Source organism: Rhinoderma darwinii, chromosome 8 (assembly GCF_050947455.1).
Source record: "Rhinoderma darwinii isolate aRhiDar2 chromosome 8, aRhiDar2.hap1, whole genome shotgun sequence".
Taxonomy (NCBI): domain Eukaryota; kingdom Metazoa; phylum Chordata; class Amphibia; order Anura; family Rhinodermatidae; genus Rhinoderma; species Rhinoderma darwinii.
The window spans coordinates 711997-733117 of NC_134694.1; the positions used below are offsets into that span (position 1 = coordinate 711997).

The 21121-nt window shown below is 52.2% G+C and overlaps 1 protein-coding gene across 1 annotated transcript in view; it reads right to left on the reverse strand.

Moving 5' to 3' along the window:
• The window catches only part of GSN (gelsolin), a 26412-nt gene extending 6473 nt beyond the window's left edge, over window positions 1-19939 (reverse strand). Inside the window, exons 1-11 of the mRNA XM_075834584.1 lie at window positions 19804-19939; window positions 12344-12541; window positions 11190-11344; window positions 9725-9886; window positions 8951-9100; window positions 7919-8008; window positions 7709-7841; window positions 7491-7579; window positions 6633-6848; window positions 5647-5780; window positions 3647-3737 (exon numbers count right to left, since the gene is read on the reverse strand). Coding sequence (XP_075690699.1) covers window positions 3647-3737; window positions 5647-5780; window positions 6633-6848; window positions 7491-7579; window positions 7709-7841; window positions 7919-8008; window positions 8951-9100; window positions 9725-9886; window positions 11190-11344; window positions 12344-12539 — 1416 coding nt within the window. The 5' untranslated portion in view covers window positions 12540-12541; window positions 19804-19939. The remainder of the gene's footprint in view (window positions 1-3646; window positions 3738-5646; window positions 5781-6632; window positions 6849-7490; window positions 7580-7708; window positions 7842-7918; window positions 8009-8950; window positions 9101-9724; window positions 9887-11189; window positions 11345-12343; window positions 12542-19803) is intronic.
• Window positions 19940-21121: the final 1182 nt, after the last annotated feature.

The window sequence follows — 21121 nt, forward strand, 5'->3', positions numbered from 1 at the left end:
GAGGCTGTATATATATATCTGTATGTAATGAGCTCCCTCTAGGGGTGGCTGTATATATCTGTATGTAGTGAGCTCCCTCTAGTGGTGACTGTATATATCTGTAATGTAGTGTGCTCCCTCTAGTGGTGACTGTATATATCTGTATGTAGTGAGCTCCCTCTAGTGGTGGCTGTATATATATATCTGTATGTAGTGAGCTCCCTCTAGTGGTGGCTGTATATATCTGTATGTAGTGAGCTCCTCTAGTGGTGACTGTATATATCTGTATGTAGTGAGCTCCCTCTAGTGGTGGCTGTATATATCTGTATGTAGTGATCTCCCCCTAGTGGTAGCTGTATATATATCTGTATGTAATGAGCTCCCCTCTAGTGGTGGCTGTATATATCTGTATGTAGTGAGCTCCCTCTAGTGGTTGACTGTATATATATCTGTATGTAATGAGCTCCCTCTACTGGTGGCTCTATATATCTGTATGTAGTGATCTCCCTCTAGTGGTGACCGTATATATCCGTATGTAGTGAGCACCCTCTAGTGGTGACTGTACATATCCGTATGTAGTGAGCTCCTCTAGTGGTGACTGTATATATCTGTATGTAGTGAGCTCCCTCTAGTGGTTGCTGTATATATCTGTATGTAGTGAGCTCCCTCTAGTGGTGGCTGTATATATCTGTATGTAGTGAGCTCCCCCTAGTGGTGACTATATATATCTGTGTGTAGTGAGCTCCCTCTACTGGTGGCTCTATATATCTGTATGTAGTGAGCTCCCCCTAGTGGTGACTGTATATATATCTGTGTGTAGTGAGCTCCCTCTAGTGGTGGCTGTATATATCTGTATGTAGTGAGCTCCCTCTAGTGGTGGCTGTATATCTGTGTGTAGTGAGCTCCCTCTAGTGGAGGCTGTATATATATCTGTATGTAGTGAGCTCCCTCTAGTGGTCACTGTATATACTCTGTATGTAGTGAGCTCCCTCTAGTGGTGACTGTATATATCTGTATGTAGTGAGCTCCCCCTAGTGGTGGCTGTATATATCTGTATGTAGTGAGCTCCCTCTAGTGGAGGCTGTATATATATCTGTATGTAGTGAGCGCCCTCTAGTGGTGACTGTATATATCTGTATGTAATGAGCTCCCTCTACTGGTGGCTCTATATATCTGTATGTAGAGAGCTCCCTCTAGTGGAGGCTGTATATATATCTGTGTGTAGTGAGCTCCTCTAGTGGTGGCTGTATATATCTGTATGTAGTGAGCTCCTCTAGTGGAGGCTGTATATATATATATATTCTGTATGTAATGAGCTCCCTCTAGAGGTGGCTGTATATATCTGTATGTAGTGAGCTCCCTCTAGTGTGACTGTATATATCTGTATGTAATGAGCTCCTTAGTGGTGACTGTATATATCTGTATGTAGTGAGCTCCCTCTAGTGTGGCTGTATATATATATCTGTATGTAGTGAGCTCCCTCTAGTGGTGGCTGTATATATCTGTATGTAGTGAGCTCCCTCTAGTGGTGACTGTATATATCTGTATGTAGTGAGCTCCCTCTAGTGGTGGCTGTATATATCTGTATGTAGTGATCTCCCCCTAGTGGTAGCTGTATATATATCTGTATGTAATGAGCTCCCTCTAGTGGTGGCTGTATATATCTGTATGTAGTGAGCTCCCTCTAGTGGTGACTGTATATATATCTGTATGTAATGAGCTCCCTCTACTGGTGGCTCTATATATCTGTATGTAGTGATCTCCCTCTAGTGGTGACCGTATATATCCGTATGTAGTGAGCACCCCTCTAGTGGTGACTGTACATATCCGTATGTAGTGAGCTCCCTCTAGTGGTGACTGTATATATCTGTATTAGTGAGCTCCCTCTAGTGGTGACTGTATATATCTGTATGTAGTGAGCTCCCTCTAGTGGTTGCTGTATATATCTGTATGTAGTGAGCTCCCTCTAGTGGTGACTGTATATATCTGTATGTAGTGAGCTCCCTCTAGTGGTGGCTGTATATATCTGTATGTAGTGAGCTCCCTCTAGTGGTGACTGTATATATCTGTATGTAGTGAGCTCCCTCTAGTGGTGACTGTATATATCTGTATGTAGTGAGCTCCCTCTAGTGGTGACTGTATATGTCTGTATGTAGTGAGCTCCCTCTAGTGGTGACTGTATATATCTGTATGTAGTGAGCTCCCTCTAGTGGTGACTGTACATATCTGTATGTAGTGATCTCCCCCTAGTGGTAGCTGTATATATATATATCTGTATGTAGTGAGCTCCCTCTAGTGGTGGCTGTATATATCTGTATGTAGTGAGCTCCCTCTAGTGGTGGCTGTATATATCTGTATGTAGTGAGCTCCCCCTAGTGGTGACTGTATATATATCTGTGTGTAGTGAGCTCCCTCTAGTGGTGGCTGTATATATCTGTATGTAGTGAGCTCCCTCTAGTGGTGACTGTATATATCTGTATGTAGTGAGCTCCCTCTAGTGGTGGCTGTATATATCTGTATGTAGTGAGCTCCCCCTAGTGGTGACTGTATATATATCTGTGTGTAGTGAGCTCCCTCTAGTGGTGGCTGTATATATCTGTATGTAGTGAGCTCCCTCTAGTGGAGGCTGTATATATATCTGTATGTAATGAGCTCCCTCTAGTGGTGGCTGTATATATCTGTATGTAGTGAGCTCCCTCTAGTGGTGACTGTATATATCTGTATGTAATGAGCTCCCTCTACTGGTGGCTCTATATATCTGTATGTAGAGAGCTCCCTCTAGTGGAGGCTGTATATATATCTGTGTGTAGTGAGCTCCCTCTAGTGGAGGCTGTATATATATCTGTATGTAATGAGCTCCCTCTAGGGGTGGCTGTATATATCTGTATGTAGTGAGCTCCCTCTAGTGGTGGCTGTATATATATATATATCTGTATGTAGTGAGCTCCCTCTAGTGGTGGCTGTATATATATCTGTATGTAGTGAGCTCCCTCTAGTGGTGGCTGTATATATATATATATCTGTATGTAGTGAGCTCCCTCTAGTGGAGGCTGTATATATCTGTATGTAGTGAGCTCCCTCTAGTGGTGGCTGTATATATCTGTATGTAGTGAGCTCCCTCTAGTGATGACTGTATATATCTGTATGTAGTGAGCTCCCTCTAGTGGTGACTGTATATGTCTGTATGTAGTGTGCTCCCTCTAGTGGTGACTGTATATATCTGTATGTAGTGAGCTCCCTCTAGTGGTGACTGTATATATCTGTATGTAGTGAGCTCCCTCTAGTGGTGGCTGTATATATCTGTATGTAGTGAGCTCCCTCTAGTGATGACTGTATATATCTGTATGTAGTGAGCTCCCTCTAGTGGTGACTGTATATGTCTGTATGTAGTGTGCTCCCTCTAGTGGTGACTGTATATATCTGTATGTAGTGAGCTCCCTCTAGTGGTGACTGTATATATCTGTATGCAGTGAGCTCCCCCTAGTGGTGACTGCAGGCAGTACAAGGTTATCATGTAACTATGGATGTGGATCTCTGACCCTCTGCAGATATTCTGGTATAAGTCAGTTCCACTTTATGGCCGCCATGAGCAGCGTCGGTGACATATTGACTCCTATGATAAGATAGATAATGCGGGAAGGCTGACGATGATGATGATAATAATGACCTGCACCGGGCCCCCCCCCAGCTCCTCGTCCAGTTGGGCGCTCAGGAAGGCGGAGGCCGTTATCTCGTCCTTTGAGGAGTCCAGTCCTTGCCTGTAATCAGAGTAAACAGAAATCAGCGACGGAGACATTTCCTGCAGAGACTCCACACGTAATCGCCATATAGTAAACCGGTCTGACTACGCATAGGAGACGTGCGGCGCCCCGATCAGCGGCTCCGTGATTACACCGACCCCTGTATTTTGGAGATCTGCTGATAAAGACGTGAAACGCTCGTCCGGCCGCCGCTGTATGAAAAGTTCTGAAACTTTCTATGTCTGCTTTAATTCCTCACAATATATAAGATCTGTGCTTGCGGTCAGTGAATTGGACACTTCATGGTATCATGGTTAGTATCCAGACACTGGAAGCCTATAATAAATCTACCGCAGCGGCGCACACGGTTATGGTGATAGATTTGGCGAATTCTGCAGAAAGCTCTTGACTCTTGCGCTCCCTCTTGGCGGACTTACTTTACACTAATATTTTGTGCCAGAAATCATGCAATACTAGCTAGTTGCTGTTAGGCAAGAAAAGCCCTGTTTTCCAACTACCATAAAGATGAATGATAAATAAATAAAGTAAATTCTTTAATGTGCTATATATAGCAATATGACAGACCTCTTTTATCTATACGGCCGACCCATTCTAAGTCTGGATATCATCCATCTGCGCATGCGTCATTTCTACCTGGATCCTTGTATATGCTGTGCATTTGTTCACTAACTATGTACATTTTGAACCGTGTCCCTGAATGATATGTATGTGCTTCGCGCACACTGCCGCTTCCTATTGGTCCATGTTTCCATCTCTCTTAATAATAGTGGATACCACATACGTATATCTTTGCTTTGGAATAATCATACAGGTTTTCTTGTACTATTAGGTTCTCTTATATTACTTACTTACGGGGCTCTGCTACCTCTCGGTCCAGCGAATTGAAGTCTTATTCTCTTATGTATACACAGGCGCTACTGCCTGCTTTATATCTATCATTATCACTGTAATCCCATTCTTATTTCCACTTTTTTCTAAGTTGCGACTTTGCACCACTGCGCATGCGCGGTCCCCAAATGGACCAGCGTAGACGCTGTATAGCTATTTAATCACTATAGGACTTTTTAGACTATGTTCCCGATTGGTAAGTGTGCGCATGCGCACCTCCCCCTGTATGATTGGCTCCCCGAATGGTCTCCTATTGGTCCACGGATCAGCTGTGGAGGCTGGTATCCTTTCACTCCTGGTGATTGGTAGTTGGCACTGACGTACTTTGGTTTGCGTCATAGACGGACTTTACAAGAGGGGAGGATTTCCCGGCGCGCCGCCATTAGCCCCATTTCCCCTGAGGACGTTACAGCAGTAACGAAACATGTCGGGGGGGCTCCTCAATTTTTAATTCCTGCTTTTGCTGGCTAAACTAAAGCACACACCTCAATCACTGACGGCTACGATAGCGGTCGTGTTACGTTGGTTCATAGGTGTGTTACACTAGTGCATGGGCAGCTGTCTTGCATACGTCACCCGGCAATCAAGCAGTGACAATTTTAATTTTCATGTGGTCTGTCATATTGCTATATATAGCACATTAAAGAATTTACTTTATTTATTTATTATCTATCTTTATGGTAGTTGGAAAACAGGGCTTTTCTTGCCTAACGGCAACTAGCTAGTATTGTGTATTGCGCCCACCAACTACCCAGGATCTTTTCATTTTTGTTAGAAAATCATGCACGCCCTAATAAATATGGCGCATTTTGCTCCTCGAAGCCACGCCCATTTTCTATACTTAAAACTGCCGAGTAATATATAAAAACCCGCCACATTTTTCTTGGTAAACCGCCCCCGATGTAGAAGTAAAACGACGGAGCTGAATTTACATCGGAAACTTCCCCCCCCCCTCTGGTCCATGGTTCAGGCTGGTCTGAACACCCCACATAACGCCCCACGGATGTTCGGGGATTACCAGGTGTAGATGATTTGTCCTCTCTTCCCGCCATGGCTGTAGTTGTAGAGAATGATGTAACTGTCGCCTCCGTAGAACTGACCGTACAAAGACTCCGACACCGCAACTTTCTCAGAGGACTCAATGCGCCAAATCTGAAAATAAAAGATGGGAACACGATATAATACTGCCCTCCGCTGGTGAAGAGGAGAACAGCAGCCGCCGAAAAATGATGATGAACAGAAGACCAAGTGCAGGACAAGAACACGAATAGAAAATCACCAGCACCCCCCCCCTCCTCAGCAGCGTCACCCCCCCCTCCTCAGCAGCGTCACCCCCCCCTCCTCAGCAGCGTCACCCCCCCCCTCCTCAGCAGCGTCACCCCCCCCCTCCTCAGCAGCGTCACCCCCCCCTCCTCAGCAGCGTCACCCCCCCCCTCCTCAGCAGCGTCACCCCCCCCTCCTCAGCAGCGTCACCCCCCCCCTCCTCAGCAGCGTCACCCCCCCCCTCCTCAGCAGCGTCACCCCCCCCCTCCTCAGCAGCGTCCCCCCCCCCTCAGCAGCGTCACCCCCCCCTCCTCCTCCTCAGCAGCGTCACCCCCCCCCTCCTCAGCAGCGTCACCCCCCCCCTCCTCCTCAGCAGCGTCACCCCCCCCTCCTCCTCCTCAGCAGCGTCACCCCCCCTCCTCCTCCTCAGCAGCGTCACCCCCCCCTCCTCCTCCTCAGCAGCATCACCCCCCCCTCCTCCTCCTCAGCAGCATCACCCCCCCCTCCTCCTCCTCAGCAGCATCACCCCCCCCTCCTCCTCATCACTGTTCACACTGTAATTGGGGTCTGTCGGTTTTCTCCTCCTTTACGGATATTTGCGCTCAGTTTCTATTCTCATCATGAAAAACACCGAAACCCCAGAAGACCCCAATAAAGTGATGATTCAGCACGGCCGTCACCCAGCTGTCCCACAAATAACTGGCAGCGCTGGCTGCCCCTCCCCCACCACAGTGGACATACCTGCTTGTCGCCACGCCCATCATCCACCATCCCGTGCTGCGCGGCCATGGCGGACGACTCGTGCAGAGAACTGACGTCAAACGGAACGTTGTCAATCTTGGCGATGTGATTGGAGACGTAAGCGATGCCCATCCCGTCAGTCTGATCCTGGTCTCGCCAGTTCTTGAAAAACTGTTTGAAGAGCGGAGTCTCCCCGGACTCAGGGAGGACTTGTACCTGCCACAACAAACAGCCATGAGCTCCCACAGCGCCCCCAGCTGGACGGCCTGAGCATTACACACGGCACCTCCATCACTGGATTCTACAATAATTCTCCTTCATATAAAAGACTGAAGAGGTAGCGGCGCTGAGCGCGAGAAACGCCGGCGAATCATATACCGGGAGCCACACACCGGCAGACGAGGAGTGACCGGACCCCCATCTCCTGACACACCAGGGTCCGGGCCTTGTCCTGTACAGAAGATGGGATCACCCCTATCCGCTCCCGTCACCTGTGATCACCAGGCCAGTTTATATGAAGAATTAATCACTTACTCCAGAGCTGCACTCACTATTCTGCTGCGTCAGAGCAGAAACCTCCCAGCATTCCCTGCTTGCTCATTGTCTGCTCTGGTGATTTGCATTCTGGGAAGGGTCATCTTTACACCAGACACCGCATAGCCATTTATACCCCCCTTAATTATTCAAGCTACTAGGGTGAAGTTCTCAAGCTTGCTGACTGTTTCCACTAATATCCAGCAGCTCCGGCGTGTAGTACAAGCTGCATTACCCCCGCTCTCCTTTCATACACAACATGGGCAGGGATGTGATCACAGGTTCTGATCTCTCCACCCCTCCCCCACTCATCCGTCTCCTCACCTGCGTCTGCTTTGGATATCCCATTTTGGAGATGAAATCGGTGGCGGTTTTCAGCGCCATCTTCTTCTCCTCCATGTTGGCGTTCTTACCTGGACAGATGAGGACGATTATAAAGAATCACATGAAGAATTGGGACTATATGACACCACGAGGACCTGGGACGGACAGACCGCCGCTCCGGGAGATACGAGGTCCCCCTCCCCGCACTGAGGACAAACCTTTCCAGATGAAGATCTTCCCGTCGGAGCCGTGGTCCAGGATGAAGCAGTCGTCGGAGTTGAGGGCGGATTGTGTGAAGGGGTTTTCATCGGCGACCAGAGACACGGACATCGGCCCGGCGCCATTGGAAACCTGGAATGAAAGTGAGAAATGCGACAAATTGTACGGCGAGCGGCGAGCAGCGGCGGCGCCCGGGACCGCACAGTCACCTTATAAAGCTTGGCGAGTTTCCGGTTGGTGGCATCGGCTTTAACATCATCGGCCGTTCCCTCCGGCAAATCCGGCTTTTCCCCCAGAACCTGCGGCGAGAAGAAAAGGTCACGGATCACGCCATCTGCGTCCGGTCACTGCGCCCCCCCCCGGGTTACGTTCCCAGATAATTATCCGCAATAGAAGGTTCCTGTAATCCGGGATCAGCGCCGGACAATCAGAGGGGCGCGGAGAACCAGGCGCCAAAACTCAACCCTGTGCCAGAATAAAGGAGCTTCACCGGAGAACACCCCTCCCCGCACAGCATTGTAACCCAGGACTCCACCGCTGCAGCAAGTATCTGCCTCCTGCGCCTCCCCTCAGACTACAACTCCCATCTTCCCTGACACGAGGAGATTAGGTATGATCATCCTTTATTACATGGAGTTCAGCGATGCAGTAACACAAGTGTCCTGCAGGAGTCTCCACTGACTGACCCCCCCCCCCACCCCGAGGTGTAATCACTGCGCAGCAACCGAGGAGGGGGGGGCAGCACAGGAGGGGGGGGCAGCACAGGAGGGGGGGGCAGCCGGGGCCAGGAATAGTTAAGGGGCTGCACCACTTTTGGAGATTATATTTGGGGATTGAGAATATCATTGGCTGCGGGTGGGGGAGGGGTCGTGTATTTTCCATTCTCATGGGGCGAGGGGGTGACGTAATTACAATGGGGTCTCCGGAGAGGGTGGAGCGCAGTCTAAATACAGATAGATGAAGGCGTCTGGAGCGCGTCTATTCCACGTAACCGGATCCGACCACCGGCGCCGCAAACACCTTCCAGATGCAGGAATTTACCCCAAACTCCGGACCCTCCCCCACAAGACACCGGTGACCTGAGCAGAAACATCAGTGCGAATCCAGGAAACAGAGCCCCGCCTCCAGCGCAGGTCACGTGACTACAGAGCGCTGAACTATGTGCCACCTGGCCACGCCCATTCCAGGATTGCTCCGCCCACCGCCTACATTGTCCCAACATTAAAGCGTTGTATAAATACCTGGATCATCTTCTCGCGCTCCGCCCCCTCCTCCACCACGTAGACCTTGGCTCGCCCGTGCCGCTCGTTGTCCCGGATGTCCTTGGCGACCGCGGTGGCTTTCAGCTTCTCGAACCGGTTGGCCTTTGATCCGCACCACTGGAAGATTTCCTGCAGACACGGGAAAAGCCTTAAAGGGTCGTCCAGGATAACATGGCGGCTTTCTTCAACCAACAGCGCCGCGCCTGTCCTCAGGTCGTGGGTGGTATTACAGCTCCGTCCTATTCACTTCAATGGAGGTGAACTGCAATACCAGACACAACCTGAGGACAGGTGCGGCGCTGTGACTAATCTGGACACCCCTTCTGTCCTGAGATGACCCTACGGGGGAGGCGGGTGTCAGAGCCGCCCACCGTCATCACTGCAGACGGAGCCCCACAACTACGGCATGAGGGCAGGGCTTGTCCTGAGTGTACTGTCTCTTTAAGAGATCTTGTTATGGACAGATTTATAGTCACATGAACCCCGTCTGCATCAGAACCGCGAACCTAGGTCACATGACAGAGGGGGCGGGGGGGGGGGGGATCACCAAAAACCCCGTGCACCCCCAGCCCGTCCATCCTGCCATTTCCTGGTTGTATCTGCTTCTGGGAAAGCTGGGTGACCGCCATAAGGATCAGTTGACTGAGTTTTTTGACATGGAAGACGCAACAAAAAAAACGTCCGAAAATGCCTCCCATGTCCATCACCCAGCTTTCCCAGGACAGGAACGTGATAAACACCTGAAGAACTCACCTCCCCCAGGTCCAGAATGAAGCAGTCGCCTTGGTTGAAGTTCTCCCAGGACACCGGCACCTCCGTAGCGCGGGCCAAGCGGCGCCCCTTCACCTGCAGCAGCCGCTCCACGCGCACATCATTGGGGACCACGTGGGTGAATCCTGAGGCCACGCCGCCAGCCTGGAGACAGAAAACACGGAGATCAGCGGCGGCAACCATCACTACACCAGCGCTGTCACTACACAGGGAGCGCGCAGTCACATCCACATCATGTGTGCACAGCAGCCGTCACTACACCAGCCCTGTCACTACACCAGCCCTGTCACTACACCAGCCCTGTCACTACACAGGGAGCACGCACAGTCACATCCACATCATGTGTGCACAGCAGACACCACAACCTACACTACACCAGCGCTGTCACTACACAGGGAGCGCGCACAGTCACAGCCACATCATGTGTGGACACCAGCCGTCACTACACCAGCGCTGTCACTACACAGGGAGCGCGCAGTCACATCCACATCATGTGTGCACAGCAGCCGTCACTACACCAGCCGTCACTACACCAGCCCTGTCACTACACCAGCCCTGTCACTACACAGGGAGCACGCACAGTCACATCCACATCATGTGTGCACAGCAGACACCACAACCTACACTACACCAGCGCTGTCACTACACAGGGAGCGCGCACAGTCACAGCCACATCATGTGTGCACACCAGCCGTCACTACACCAGCCCTGTCACTACACCAGCCCTGTCACTACACCAGCCGTCACTACACCAGCCCTGTCACTACACCAGCCCTGTCACTACACAGGGAGCACGCACAGTCACATCCACATCATGTGTGCACAGCAGACACCACAACCTACACTACACCAGCGCTGTCACTACACAGGGAGCGCGCACAGTCACAGCCACATCATGTGTGGACACCAGCCGTCACTACACCAGCGCTGTCACTACACAGGGAGCACGCACAGTCACATCCACATCATGTGTGGACACCAGCCGTCACTACACCAGCGCTGTCACTACACAGGGAGCACGCACAGTCACATCCACATCATGTGTGCACAGCAGCCGTCACTACACCAGCCGTCACTACACAGGGAGCACGCACAGTCACATCATGTGTGCACAGCAGACACCACAACCTACACTACACCAGCCGTCACTACACAGGGAGCACGCACAGTCACATCCACATCATGTGTGCACAGCAGACACCACAACCTACACTACACCAGCCGTCACTACACAGGGAGCACGCACAGTCACATCCACATCATGTGTGGACGGCAGGATAAGCTGCGTCCTTTACACAGTTTCCTGCACGACTACAGGGGGCGACACTGAGACGTCACCCCCTGGGATTTGAGCCGGACACCGTTCTCCGGGACCTGTGGAGGCCACACGGGGTTAATACGCCAGGATGAGACTGACACACTGTAACGCCACCTCCTGCTGTGTTACCTTGTACTTGATGCCAGATTTGAAGTATCCCATAAAAGACGAGGACTCGAAGCCTTGCACCTCCCGGTTCTGGATTGGTTTCCCCCCGAGGTGATCGTCCATCTGGACTGTGAAGATGGCGGCAGCTCCGCTCTCATCCTGACTGCACGAATCACCTGCCGGGAGAGGGGACCGGGCGTAAGAGCGCGCCAGCTATTCTCCACAGTTATCAGCCACGGATACCACCTGAACAGGGAGGGGGACTGCATATAGGACTGCGCAATACACGGGGGGAGGGGACTGCATATAGGACTGCACAATACACGGAGGGGGGGGGGGGGGGACTGTATATAGGACTGCACAACACACGGGGGGACTGTATATAGGACTGCACAACACACGGGGGGACTGTATATAGGACTGCACAACACACGGGGGGACTGTATATAGGACTGCACAATACACGGAGGGGGGGGGGGACTGTATATAGGACTGTACAATACATGGGGGGAGGGGACTGTACAATACACGGAGGGGGGACTGTATATAGGACTGCACAATACATGGGGGGACTGTATATAAGACTGTATACAGGACTGACCAATACACGGGGGGACGACTGTATACAGGACTGCACAACACATGGAGGGACTGTATATAGGACTGCACAATACACAGGGGGGGGGGGTCAGTAGCGCTACACTACTGTATCAGCGCCATAGACCTTAAAAGGTAGCAGGACGCGCATCCTCCACCCCCGCTCCTGGCAGTGGTTTTGCCGGTGGGGGGCGGAGGACACGGGGCCCCCACTGATGCAGAACTTCTAAGCTGTGAGTTGGACAGATTATAATCTATTATAGCTGCAATTCCCCTTTAAGAGCCGGTTGTGCAGCTCAGCAGCGGGATAATCGGATTACATCGGTAACGATCCTCATCCGGCGCTGTGTAATAGTGACCTGGATCCAGCTCCGTCACAGCAGCGATGGCCGCCACACTTCCATACACTACATCTCCCACAATGCACCACAGCAGGGCACGCTCTGTGCAGACACGGCAGCAGCGGAGATGAGGTGTACAGACTGAGAGCTAACAGGAAAGCAGCAGAACTCACAGATGGCTCCACACCCCAGACGGAGCGGTCACAGAGCACGGACGCCCCACCCCCCCTCACTCACCGAGCCAGTAATGGAGGTCGTACTGCAGGGCCCCGGACCGCTGCTTTATGGTGTTCAGGACCAGGTAGGCGTCTCCGGTGAAGAACGATCCGTACTGACTCTGCGGCACCGCGACCAGATCAAACTTCTCAACCCTCCAGACCTGCAGTCCGGGCGCCGTCCCCGCCTTCTCAAACTCCGGGTGATCGACCACCATGGCTGAAAGAGAGAAACGGACAAAGGCGTCACGTACAGGAGCGACCGCGGCGAGCGGGAATACAACACACACCGCAATAACGCACTGCTTGCTGTCAGGTACTGGAAACATTCTGCTTTACAGACAGACTAAAAAAATGACCACAATCTAATTTTTCTCACAGCTGATGGTTTGTTACAAGGTATCAGTGTAGAATGAAACAGCTGCACATGACTCCTGTCCTGGTCTCCATCCGGACACATTGTAACCACCCCACAGCTGTGCGAGCAAGACTGGCTCTGGATGGCTGCCTATTTACTGGCAGCAAGCAGAGATCTTGAAAACGGTGAAGCATAAGAGGTACGGTCACACAGCAAATAAAAAATACGGAGCAGCCCCCGATCATCAGCCGTTTCTGGAGCGCTTTCTCTATTGACCCAATGAAAAACGCCTCAAAACTGGACACGTAACAGGACGCCGCCCCGAGGGAGCGAAACGCAGGTTTTCCCATTGAAATCAGTGGCCAGATGTCTGGAGGCGCTCCGCCCGGAAAACTACCCATTAACCCCGTGTATTACTGCACAAATCTCACACTGAACAGATCTCTAAACCCGACCAATCCAAAAGATCAACTACGAGAGCAACACTGAAGACCCCCCCCCCTCCCCCGACCACGAGGGAGTAGAGACCCCCCCCCCTCCCCCGACCACGAGGGAGTAGTAGTCCCAAGATGATGAGACTTAGGCCTCATTCACATGACAGGGTCCGAGTGTCGGCCGGGAAAATCGGCCGTTTGTGGCAGATTTTCCCGGCCGGTTTGCATCCCTTCCGATTCCGCATCCGTTTTTTTTCCCTGTCCGTTTTAAAATCGGATGAATTTAATTTAAATTTGTTGCCACCCAGCCCCCTGCAGGCGATGCCACCCAGCCCCCTGTAGGTTACAGCCATCCCCCCCCCCTTCCAGAAAAAGTCACTGACTTCAATGTCCATATATGGACAGTGCAGTCACGCACTTCTCCTGTAGCGGAATCCCCAATCCCCGGCCGGGGATTCCGACTCCTACAGCGAGCAATAAAAGACCCTCCTCCTCCTCCTCCTCCTCCTCACATGCACTCTGCACTGTGAGGAGGAGGAGAGAGAGTGCACGAGCGACGGTAGACCCGGCCATCACTCGGGACACATCCCGGTGATGGCCGTGTATTACCCGGCCCCATAGACTTCTATTGGAGCCGGGCGCCCGGCCGAAAATAGGGCACATCCCATTTTTTGATGGCCAGTTTTCCCGGCCGTCAAAAAAATTGGTCGTGTGAATAGCCCCATTAGGGGGTCTGTTATTCCTAATGCAGCCGGGTGACCCTGTCCTGTGAATCCCACACTGAGTTTTTTTGCAGGCAGAAAATTCTGGCTGGAAAAATCAGCTCCGGTTTTTTTTAAGTGTTTTTTTTAGCGCTCTCCACCAGAAAGATGGAAAAACCGCGAGGGTCGAAAAACGCCTCAAATTATTTCCGTCTCCCATGGATTTCAGTGGGGTTTTTGAGGCCTCAGGATGTCGCTTCTTTATCCCACGAGCGTTTTTTTTTGCTTCCGGGAAAAAACGCCTCCACCTCCCATTGAAATCAACGGAAGTTTCCACGGAAAAAAACTGTGTGAACAGGGCCTTAAAGGGACAGACCCCCCAATAGAACGCCTGAGAAAGCTCCTCCCCCAACAGTTCTGTCACATGGTACCAGCCGAGGAGAATAATCATAACAGAAGTGGGGTAGACCTGGACACCATCAATCATCATCATCATCATCATCATCATCATCCTCATCATCATCATGTGTAGTCCGAACCAGCTGAACCCCAGAAACCAGCAGAGGAGCCCCCAGTAAATAAACACCCGCAGGTCATCAGATACAGAACTCAGCCGTGTCCTAGTAATATCTGCTCTTGGTAAAGCTGGGAGACAAACAACATGGCCGCCAGTACATAGTGAGCTCCAGGGACAGGGATGATGGGAGTGATACATAGTGAGCTCCAGGGACAGGGATGATGGGAGTGATACATAGTGAGCTCCCGGGGCAGGGATGATGGGAGTGATACATAGTGAGCTCCAGGGACAGGGATGATGGGAGTGATACATAGTGAGCTCCAGGGACAGGGATGATGGGAGTGATACATAGTGAGCTCCAGGGACAGGGATGATGGGAGTGATACATAGTGAGCTCCCGGGGCAGGGATGATGGGAGTGATACATAGTGAGCTCCAGGGACAGGGATGATGGGAGTGATACATAGTGAGCTCCAGGGACAGGGATGATGGGAGTGATACATAGTGAGCTCCAGGGACAGGGATGATGGGAGTGATACATAGTGAGCTCCAGGGACAGGGATGATGGGAGTGATACATAGTGAGCTCCGGGAGAAGGGATGATGGGAGTGATACATAGTGAGCTCCTGGGGATGATGGGAGTGATACATAGTGAGCTCCTGGGGATGATGGGAGTGATACATAGTGAGCTCCCGGGGCAGGGATGATGGGAGTGATACATAGTGAGCTCCTGGGGCAGGGATGATGGGAGTGATACATAGTGAGCTCCTGGGGCAGGGATGATGGGAGTGATACATAGTGAGCTCCAGGGACAGGGATGATGGGAGTGATACATAGTGAGCTCCAGGGACAGGGATGATGGGAGTGATACATAGTGAGCTCCAGGGACAGGGATGATGGGAGTGATACATAGTGAGCTCCGGGAGAAGGGATGATGGGAGTGATACATAGTGAGCTCCTGGGGATGATGGGAGTGATACATAGTGAGCTCCTGGGGCAGGGATGATGGGAGTGATACATAGTGAGCTCCTGGGGCAGGGATGATGGGAGTGATACATAGTGAGCTCCGGGGGCAGGGATGATGGGAGTGATACATAGTGATCTCCAGGGACAGGGATGATGGGAGTGATACATAGTGAGCTCCGGGAGCAGGGATGATGGGAGTGATACATAGTGAGCTCCTGGGGCAGGGATGATGGGAGTGATACATAGTGAGCTCCTGGGGCAGGGATGATGGGAGTGATACATAGTGAGCTCCAGGAGAAGGGATGATGGGAGTGATACATAGTGAGCTCCTGGGGCAGGGATGATGGGAGTGATACATAGTGAGCTCCGGGGACAGGGATGATGGGAGTGATACATAGTGAGCTCCTGGGGCAGGGATGATGGGAGTGATACATAGTGAGCTCTGGGAGAAGGGATGATGGGAGTGATACATAGTGAGCTCCTGGGGCAGGGATGATGGGAGTGATACATAGTGAGCTCCGGGAGAAGGGATGATGGGAGTGATACATAGTGAGCTCCTGGGGCAGGGATGATGGGAGTGATACATAGTGAGCTCCGGGGACAGGGATGATGGGAGTGATACATAGTGAGCTCCTGGGGCATGGATGATGGGAGTGATACATAGTGAGCTCCTGGGGCAGGGATGATGGGAGTGATACATAGTGAGCTCCTGGGGCAGGGATGATGGGAGTGATACATAGTGAGCTCCGGTGACAGGGATGATGGGAGTGATACATAGTGAGCTCCTGGGGATGATGGGAGTGATACATAGTGAGCTCCTGGGGATGATGGGAGTGATACATAGTGAGCTCCGGGGGATGGGAACCAATTACAATAGGAATAAATTCCATCTGACGCCGTATTACGGATATTTGCAGCGCGGCTTCTAGGGGAGAATATTCCTGTAATGCGGCACCAGAGACCCCCACACACTTCATATTCTGCTATTCACTGCCAGCAAGCATCTGACCGCCGCGTTTACAGCAACCAAAAAAATGCAGCTAAAGTCTGCGCGGTAACCGGCCATCCCCGCACACATTATGTAACGAGGACGACGAGGGGGGGGGGACGGTTTATAACTACAGTGTAATATACACAACCCCCCATGAAAGAGGGGCGGCCAGCACTGACCCCTCTACTGTCACTTAAAGCCGGCGCAATCTCCCGTCCATGAAGCTTCATCAGTGAATAAATGAGAGTTCTGCAGCATCTACCAGACTCATGTCTTCACCGGACTGATACACTGTAACAAAACCTCAGTGGTGTGAGCAGGACTAGGTCAGGATGATTTTCAGCCTTTCGATATAAAAGAAGCGGGCGGGGGGGGGGGGGGGTCAAAGACAGAAATTTAGCGCAATTACTTTATTAAACCTCCATCGTCAGAAACGTGACGTCATGTGACAGCGAAACTTCACGTAGAGACCGCGCCGGCCCTTTAAGGACAAAGTCCTCGTCTTACTATAGAGATGATTAATAATCCAGAAGTGACGGGGGTCAGAGGTTATTACAAAGCAGGGGGGCCGGGAGCGGGGGGGCCACAGGGCGGGGGCCACAGCGTCTGTTTCCCCTATTTTGTGGGGGGCGCTGCAGCAGTTTATTCGTCACTCGAGGTCGTAGATAACGCGGTGGCGTCTATTCTACTAATAGCAGGTTATAGCAGAGCCGCGCCCGGACACCGCCTCACCTCTGCTATGCCAGTCATTCATTCATTGCCGGGGGCCGTGGTATTTCCAGCTCTACGACAGTCGCGCTCCAGATGGAGACCGCGAGCCTCACGTAAACAAGAGCGACAAAAAGACGCACGACCGAGGCACAGAGCACGAAAATAACTAAAAACCGCACCCTCCGCGCCCACGACGCGACCGTCAGTGCAACCAGGAGCGGCGCGAGTCACTGCCCACAACAAAGAATCATGGGTAACGGCGGCCTCAGTGTCACGTGACCCGTCCAGCCCCGGAGCAGCGTCGTGGATCTCATCCTATTTTATAACCCCTCCCCGAATTCCTGGGCCGGGTCAGTCACTAGAACTAGACGTGACCGCCGGACCCCGCGACTACACCGCCCCCCCGCCCCGCCCCCGCTTATATAACATCACAAGAACTAATAATTACTAGTAGGCTTTGGGTTTCAATTCCTCACTATTATCAACACCTCTGCTTGTTGTCAATGAATAAAAAAAATATTTTATACATCCAGAGGCTGAGAAGTCTCACAACTGACAGTTTGTTACAGTGTATCATTCTTTGTAAGCGAAGACTGTTCACATCTGCGTTGGCGGCTCCGTCTCAGAATCTGTAAGAAAAGAAAAAACCTGACAAAAAAGCGCAGCGCTGCATCGCCGGGTAAGACAACGGACGCCATTATAGCCCACGTACCACCGGCGTCTGATGAGACGGAGCGACCGTCAATCTGATCCAAAAACAGAAATAACGGCGCAGGTGAGAACTGTCCGGAGCCAGACTGATATTTTGTTACAATGTATCAGGCTGTTGAGCTCAGAGGATTGTTTAGCCTGGATACATTGTAACAAACATTCAGCTTAGCAAGCAGGACGAGTATTCAGCCACGGGATGGAAGTAATGAACACTCCAATTCACTGACAGCAAACAGATGTTGAAAACGGTGATGACGTGAACAGAAATCATGCTGGAATGACGGATCGTCTCTTACATAGGACTGCAGGAATTCAGGTAAGGCTTCGTCACATCTGCGCCAGGGACCCTGACGGACACGGGTGCCGGGGGTTTACATTGTCTCCGTTGTGCGAGGGTTCCGTCGTTTTGAATTGCGCAGTCGACTATAGTAGAGTCTGAGGGTCCCGTGCCCCCCCCCCCCCCTTATAATCACGTGGGGGGGCTACGAACTGGAATATTTTTCTTTTTAGTTGTCCTGATTTTACGTAAAATATCGGCCGCCCCTTCACTACAACTCCCAGCAGTCACATTTACTGCACTACACCCCCGATTATTAACACGGATGAATATGAACCCCCCCCCTCTAAAAAAACCGCCAAACATCGTCCAAAGCGCAAGACATTTCCTGCTGGATCACAACATCCGTCTCAGCAAAATAAGGAGATTAGATTGTGAGCTCCTGGGGATGATGGGAGTGATACATAGTATGTACAGCGCTGCAGACTAAACTGATCAGGACCATGAAGTAAACTGCAATCATCTGCTGCATGAACTACAACTCCCAGATCACCAGGGGACACATCAACGACAGAACTGACACTTCTCCGATAACTCCCATCATCCTGAGACATCTGAATCCACCAGAAATTATTAATCCTGCATAGGACTGCCAGCCCCCCTCCTCCACACCTTACACAGGACTGCCAGGCCCCCCCGTCCATCCCTTATACAGGACTGCCAGGCCCACCCCCTTCATCCCTTACACAGGACTGCCAGGCCCCCCCCCCTTCATCCCTTACACAGGACTGCCAGGCCCCCCTTCATCCCTTACACAGGATTGCCAGGCCCACCACCTTCATCCCTTACACAGGACTGCCAGCCCCCCCTTCATCCCTTACACAGGACTGCCAGGCCCCCCCTTCATCCCTTACACAGGACTGCCAAGACCCTCTCCCTCCCACAGGACTGCCAGGCCCCTCTCCCTCCCTTACACAGGACTGCCAGGCCCCTCTCCCTCCCTTACACAGGACTGCCAGGCCCCTCTCCCTCCCTTACACAGGACTGCCAGGCCCCTCTCCCTCCCTTACACAGGACTGCCAGGCCCCTCTCCCTCCCTTACACAGGACTGCCAGGCCCCTCTCCCTCCCTTACACAGGACTGCCAGGCCTCGCTCCCTTACATAGGACTGCCAGGCCCCTCACCCCTTACACAGGACTGCCAGGCCCCTCTCCCTCCCTTACACAGGACTGCCAGGCCCCTCTCCCTCCCTTACACAGGACTGCCAGGCCCCTCTCCCTCCCTTACACAGGACTGCCAGGCCCCTCTCCCTCCCTTACACAGGACTGCCAGGCCCCTCTCCCTCCCTTACACAGGACTGCCAGGCCCCTCTCCCTCCCTTACACAGGACTGCCAGGCCCCTCTCCCTCCCTTACATAGGACTGCCAGGCCCCTCTCCCTCCCTTACATATGACTGCCAGGACCCTCTCCCTCCCTTACATAGGACTGCCAGGCCCCTCTCCCTCCCTTACATAGGACTTTTCCCTGACACTCCCGGATTGCTGTTCCTTGTTCACATTCTAATTTTAGTTTCTCGCCTGCGGTTATCCTCTGACATCCAGCAGTGACTTGTGACTATATATGGAGACTGGCGCAGATGGAGAAGGTTTTAGTGCCAGAAGAAAGTTGTTACATTCTAGAAAGTTTTCAAAAATCTTCAGAACCAGAAACTCAAGAAATCGTCTCCGGTACCGGGGGGGGGGCTGCAGGGACCCCGGTCCCCCCCGTGCAGTGCGACCACCTCATGCAGCAGAGACAAGGGGCCCCCTGACACTTACCTGACACGTGACCGCTCTGCACCGAGACCCCGAACTTACTGCAAGACGAGATGGAGAGAAGTGCGGAGCAGCCAGCGGCAAACAGGAAGATTAATCCCCTCCGCAGCCACCACCCTGTGATTCATCAGCGGCGGGAGCTCTGCTGCCACGCCCTGGAGGGAGGCGGTACTGCACTCAGCAGCCTGCAGCACATAGACGCATCAGCGGCGGGAGCTCTGCTGCCACCCCCTGGAGGGAGGCGGTACTGCACTCAGCAGCCTGCAGCACATAGATGCATCAGCGGCGAGAGCTCTGCTGCCACCCCCTGGAGGGAGGCGGTACTGCACTCAGCAGCCTGCAGCACATAGACGCATCAGCAGCGGGAGCTCTGCTGCCACCCCCTGGGAGGGAGGCGGTACTGCACTCAGCAGCCTGCAGCACATAGGTCCATCAGCTGTGAGAGCTCTGCTGCCACCCCTGGAGGGAGGCGGTACTGCACTCAGCAGCCACCACCCTGTGATTCATCAGCGGCAGGAACTCTGCTGCCACGCGCTGGAAAGAGGCGGTACTGCACTTAGCAGCCTGCAGCACATAGGTCCATCAGCGGTGAGAGCTCTGCTGCCACCCCCTGGAGGGAGGCGGTACTGCACGCAGGAGGAGATGGGGGCACTTACTTCTGGATCAGGCTCAGCTTACATCGGTCACTATGATTATTTATAAAAGTTTTACGTGTTTTGCAAGAACCCCAAGATAGAAAATAAAAGCCTCTCCCCCCATTGTGAGAAAAACTAAAATGCCCAAAAAAAAGGAAACACTAATAATAGAGATTCTTATAATCCCAGCAACAACATAAAATAACGCAGAAGAGATAGTGAGGACCCTCATGGACCCCGAGCTGTCATCTAAAATGTCACAAACCCCCCTGAATAGGAAAAAATATTGTAGTCGGGGTCCCTGCCCTTTCTAATTCAGGGGCCACAGTGATTATTACAAGAAAAATGGCCATAGAAGATTAGAGCGAGGGATGTGACCCTGGTAGTAATGTAATGATCGCCCTATGCCATCGATAGCTGGGGGTGACACATGCACGGGCCACCAGTTGGGGGGACACATGGATGGGCCACTGGTCGGGGTGGACACATGCACGAGCCACCGTTTGGGGCAGACACATGCACAAGCCACCGGTTGGGGGGGAGACATGCAGGAGCCGCTGGTTGGGGGGGGAGACATGCACGGGCCATAAAGAAGCTGGTGTATTCCAACATTGCCCCCGCCATACACTGCATAATATGACGTAAACCCCTAAACTAAAGCGTCACTGGCTGGAATGGCGCTACAA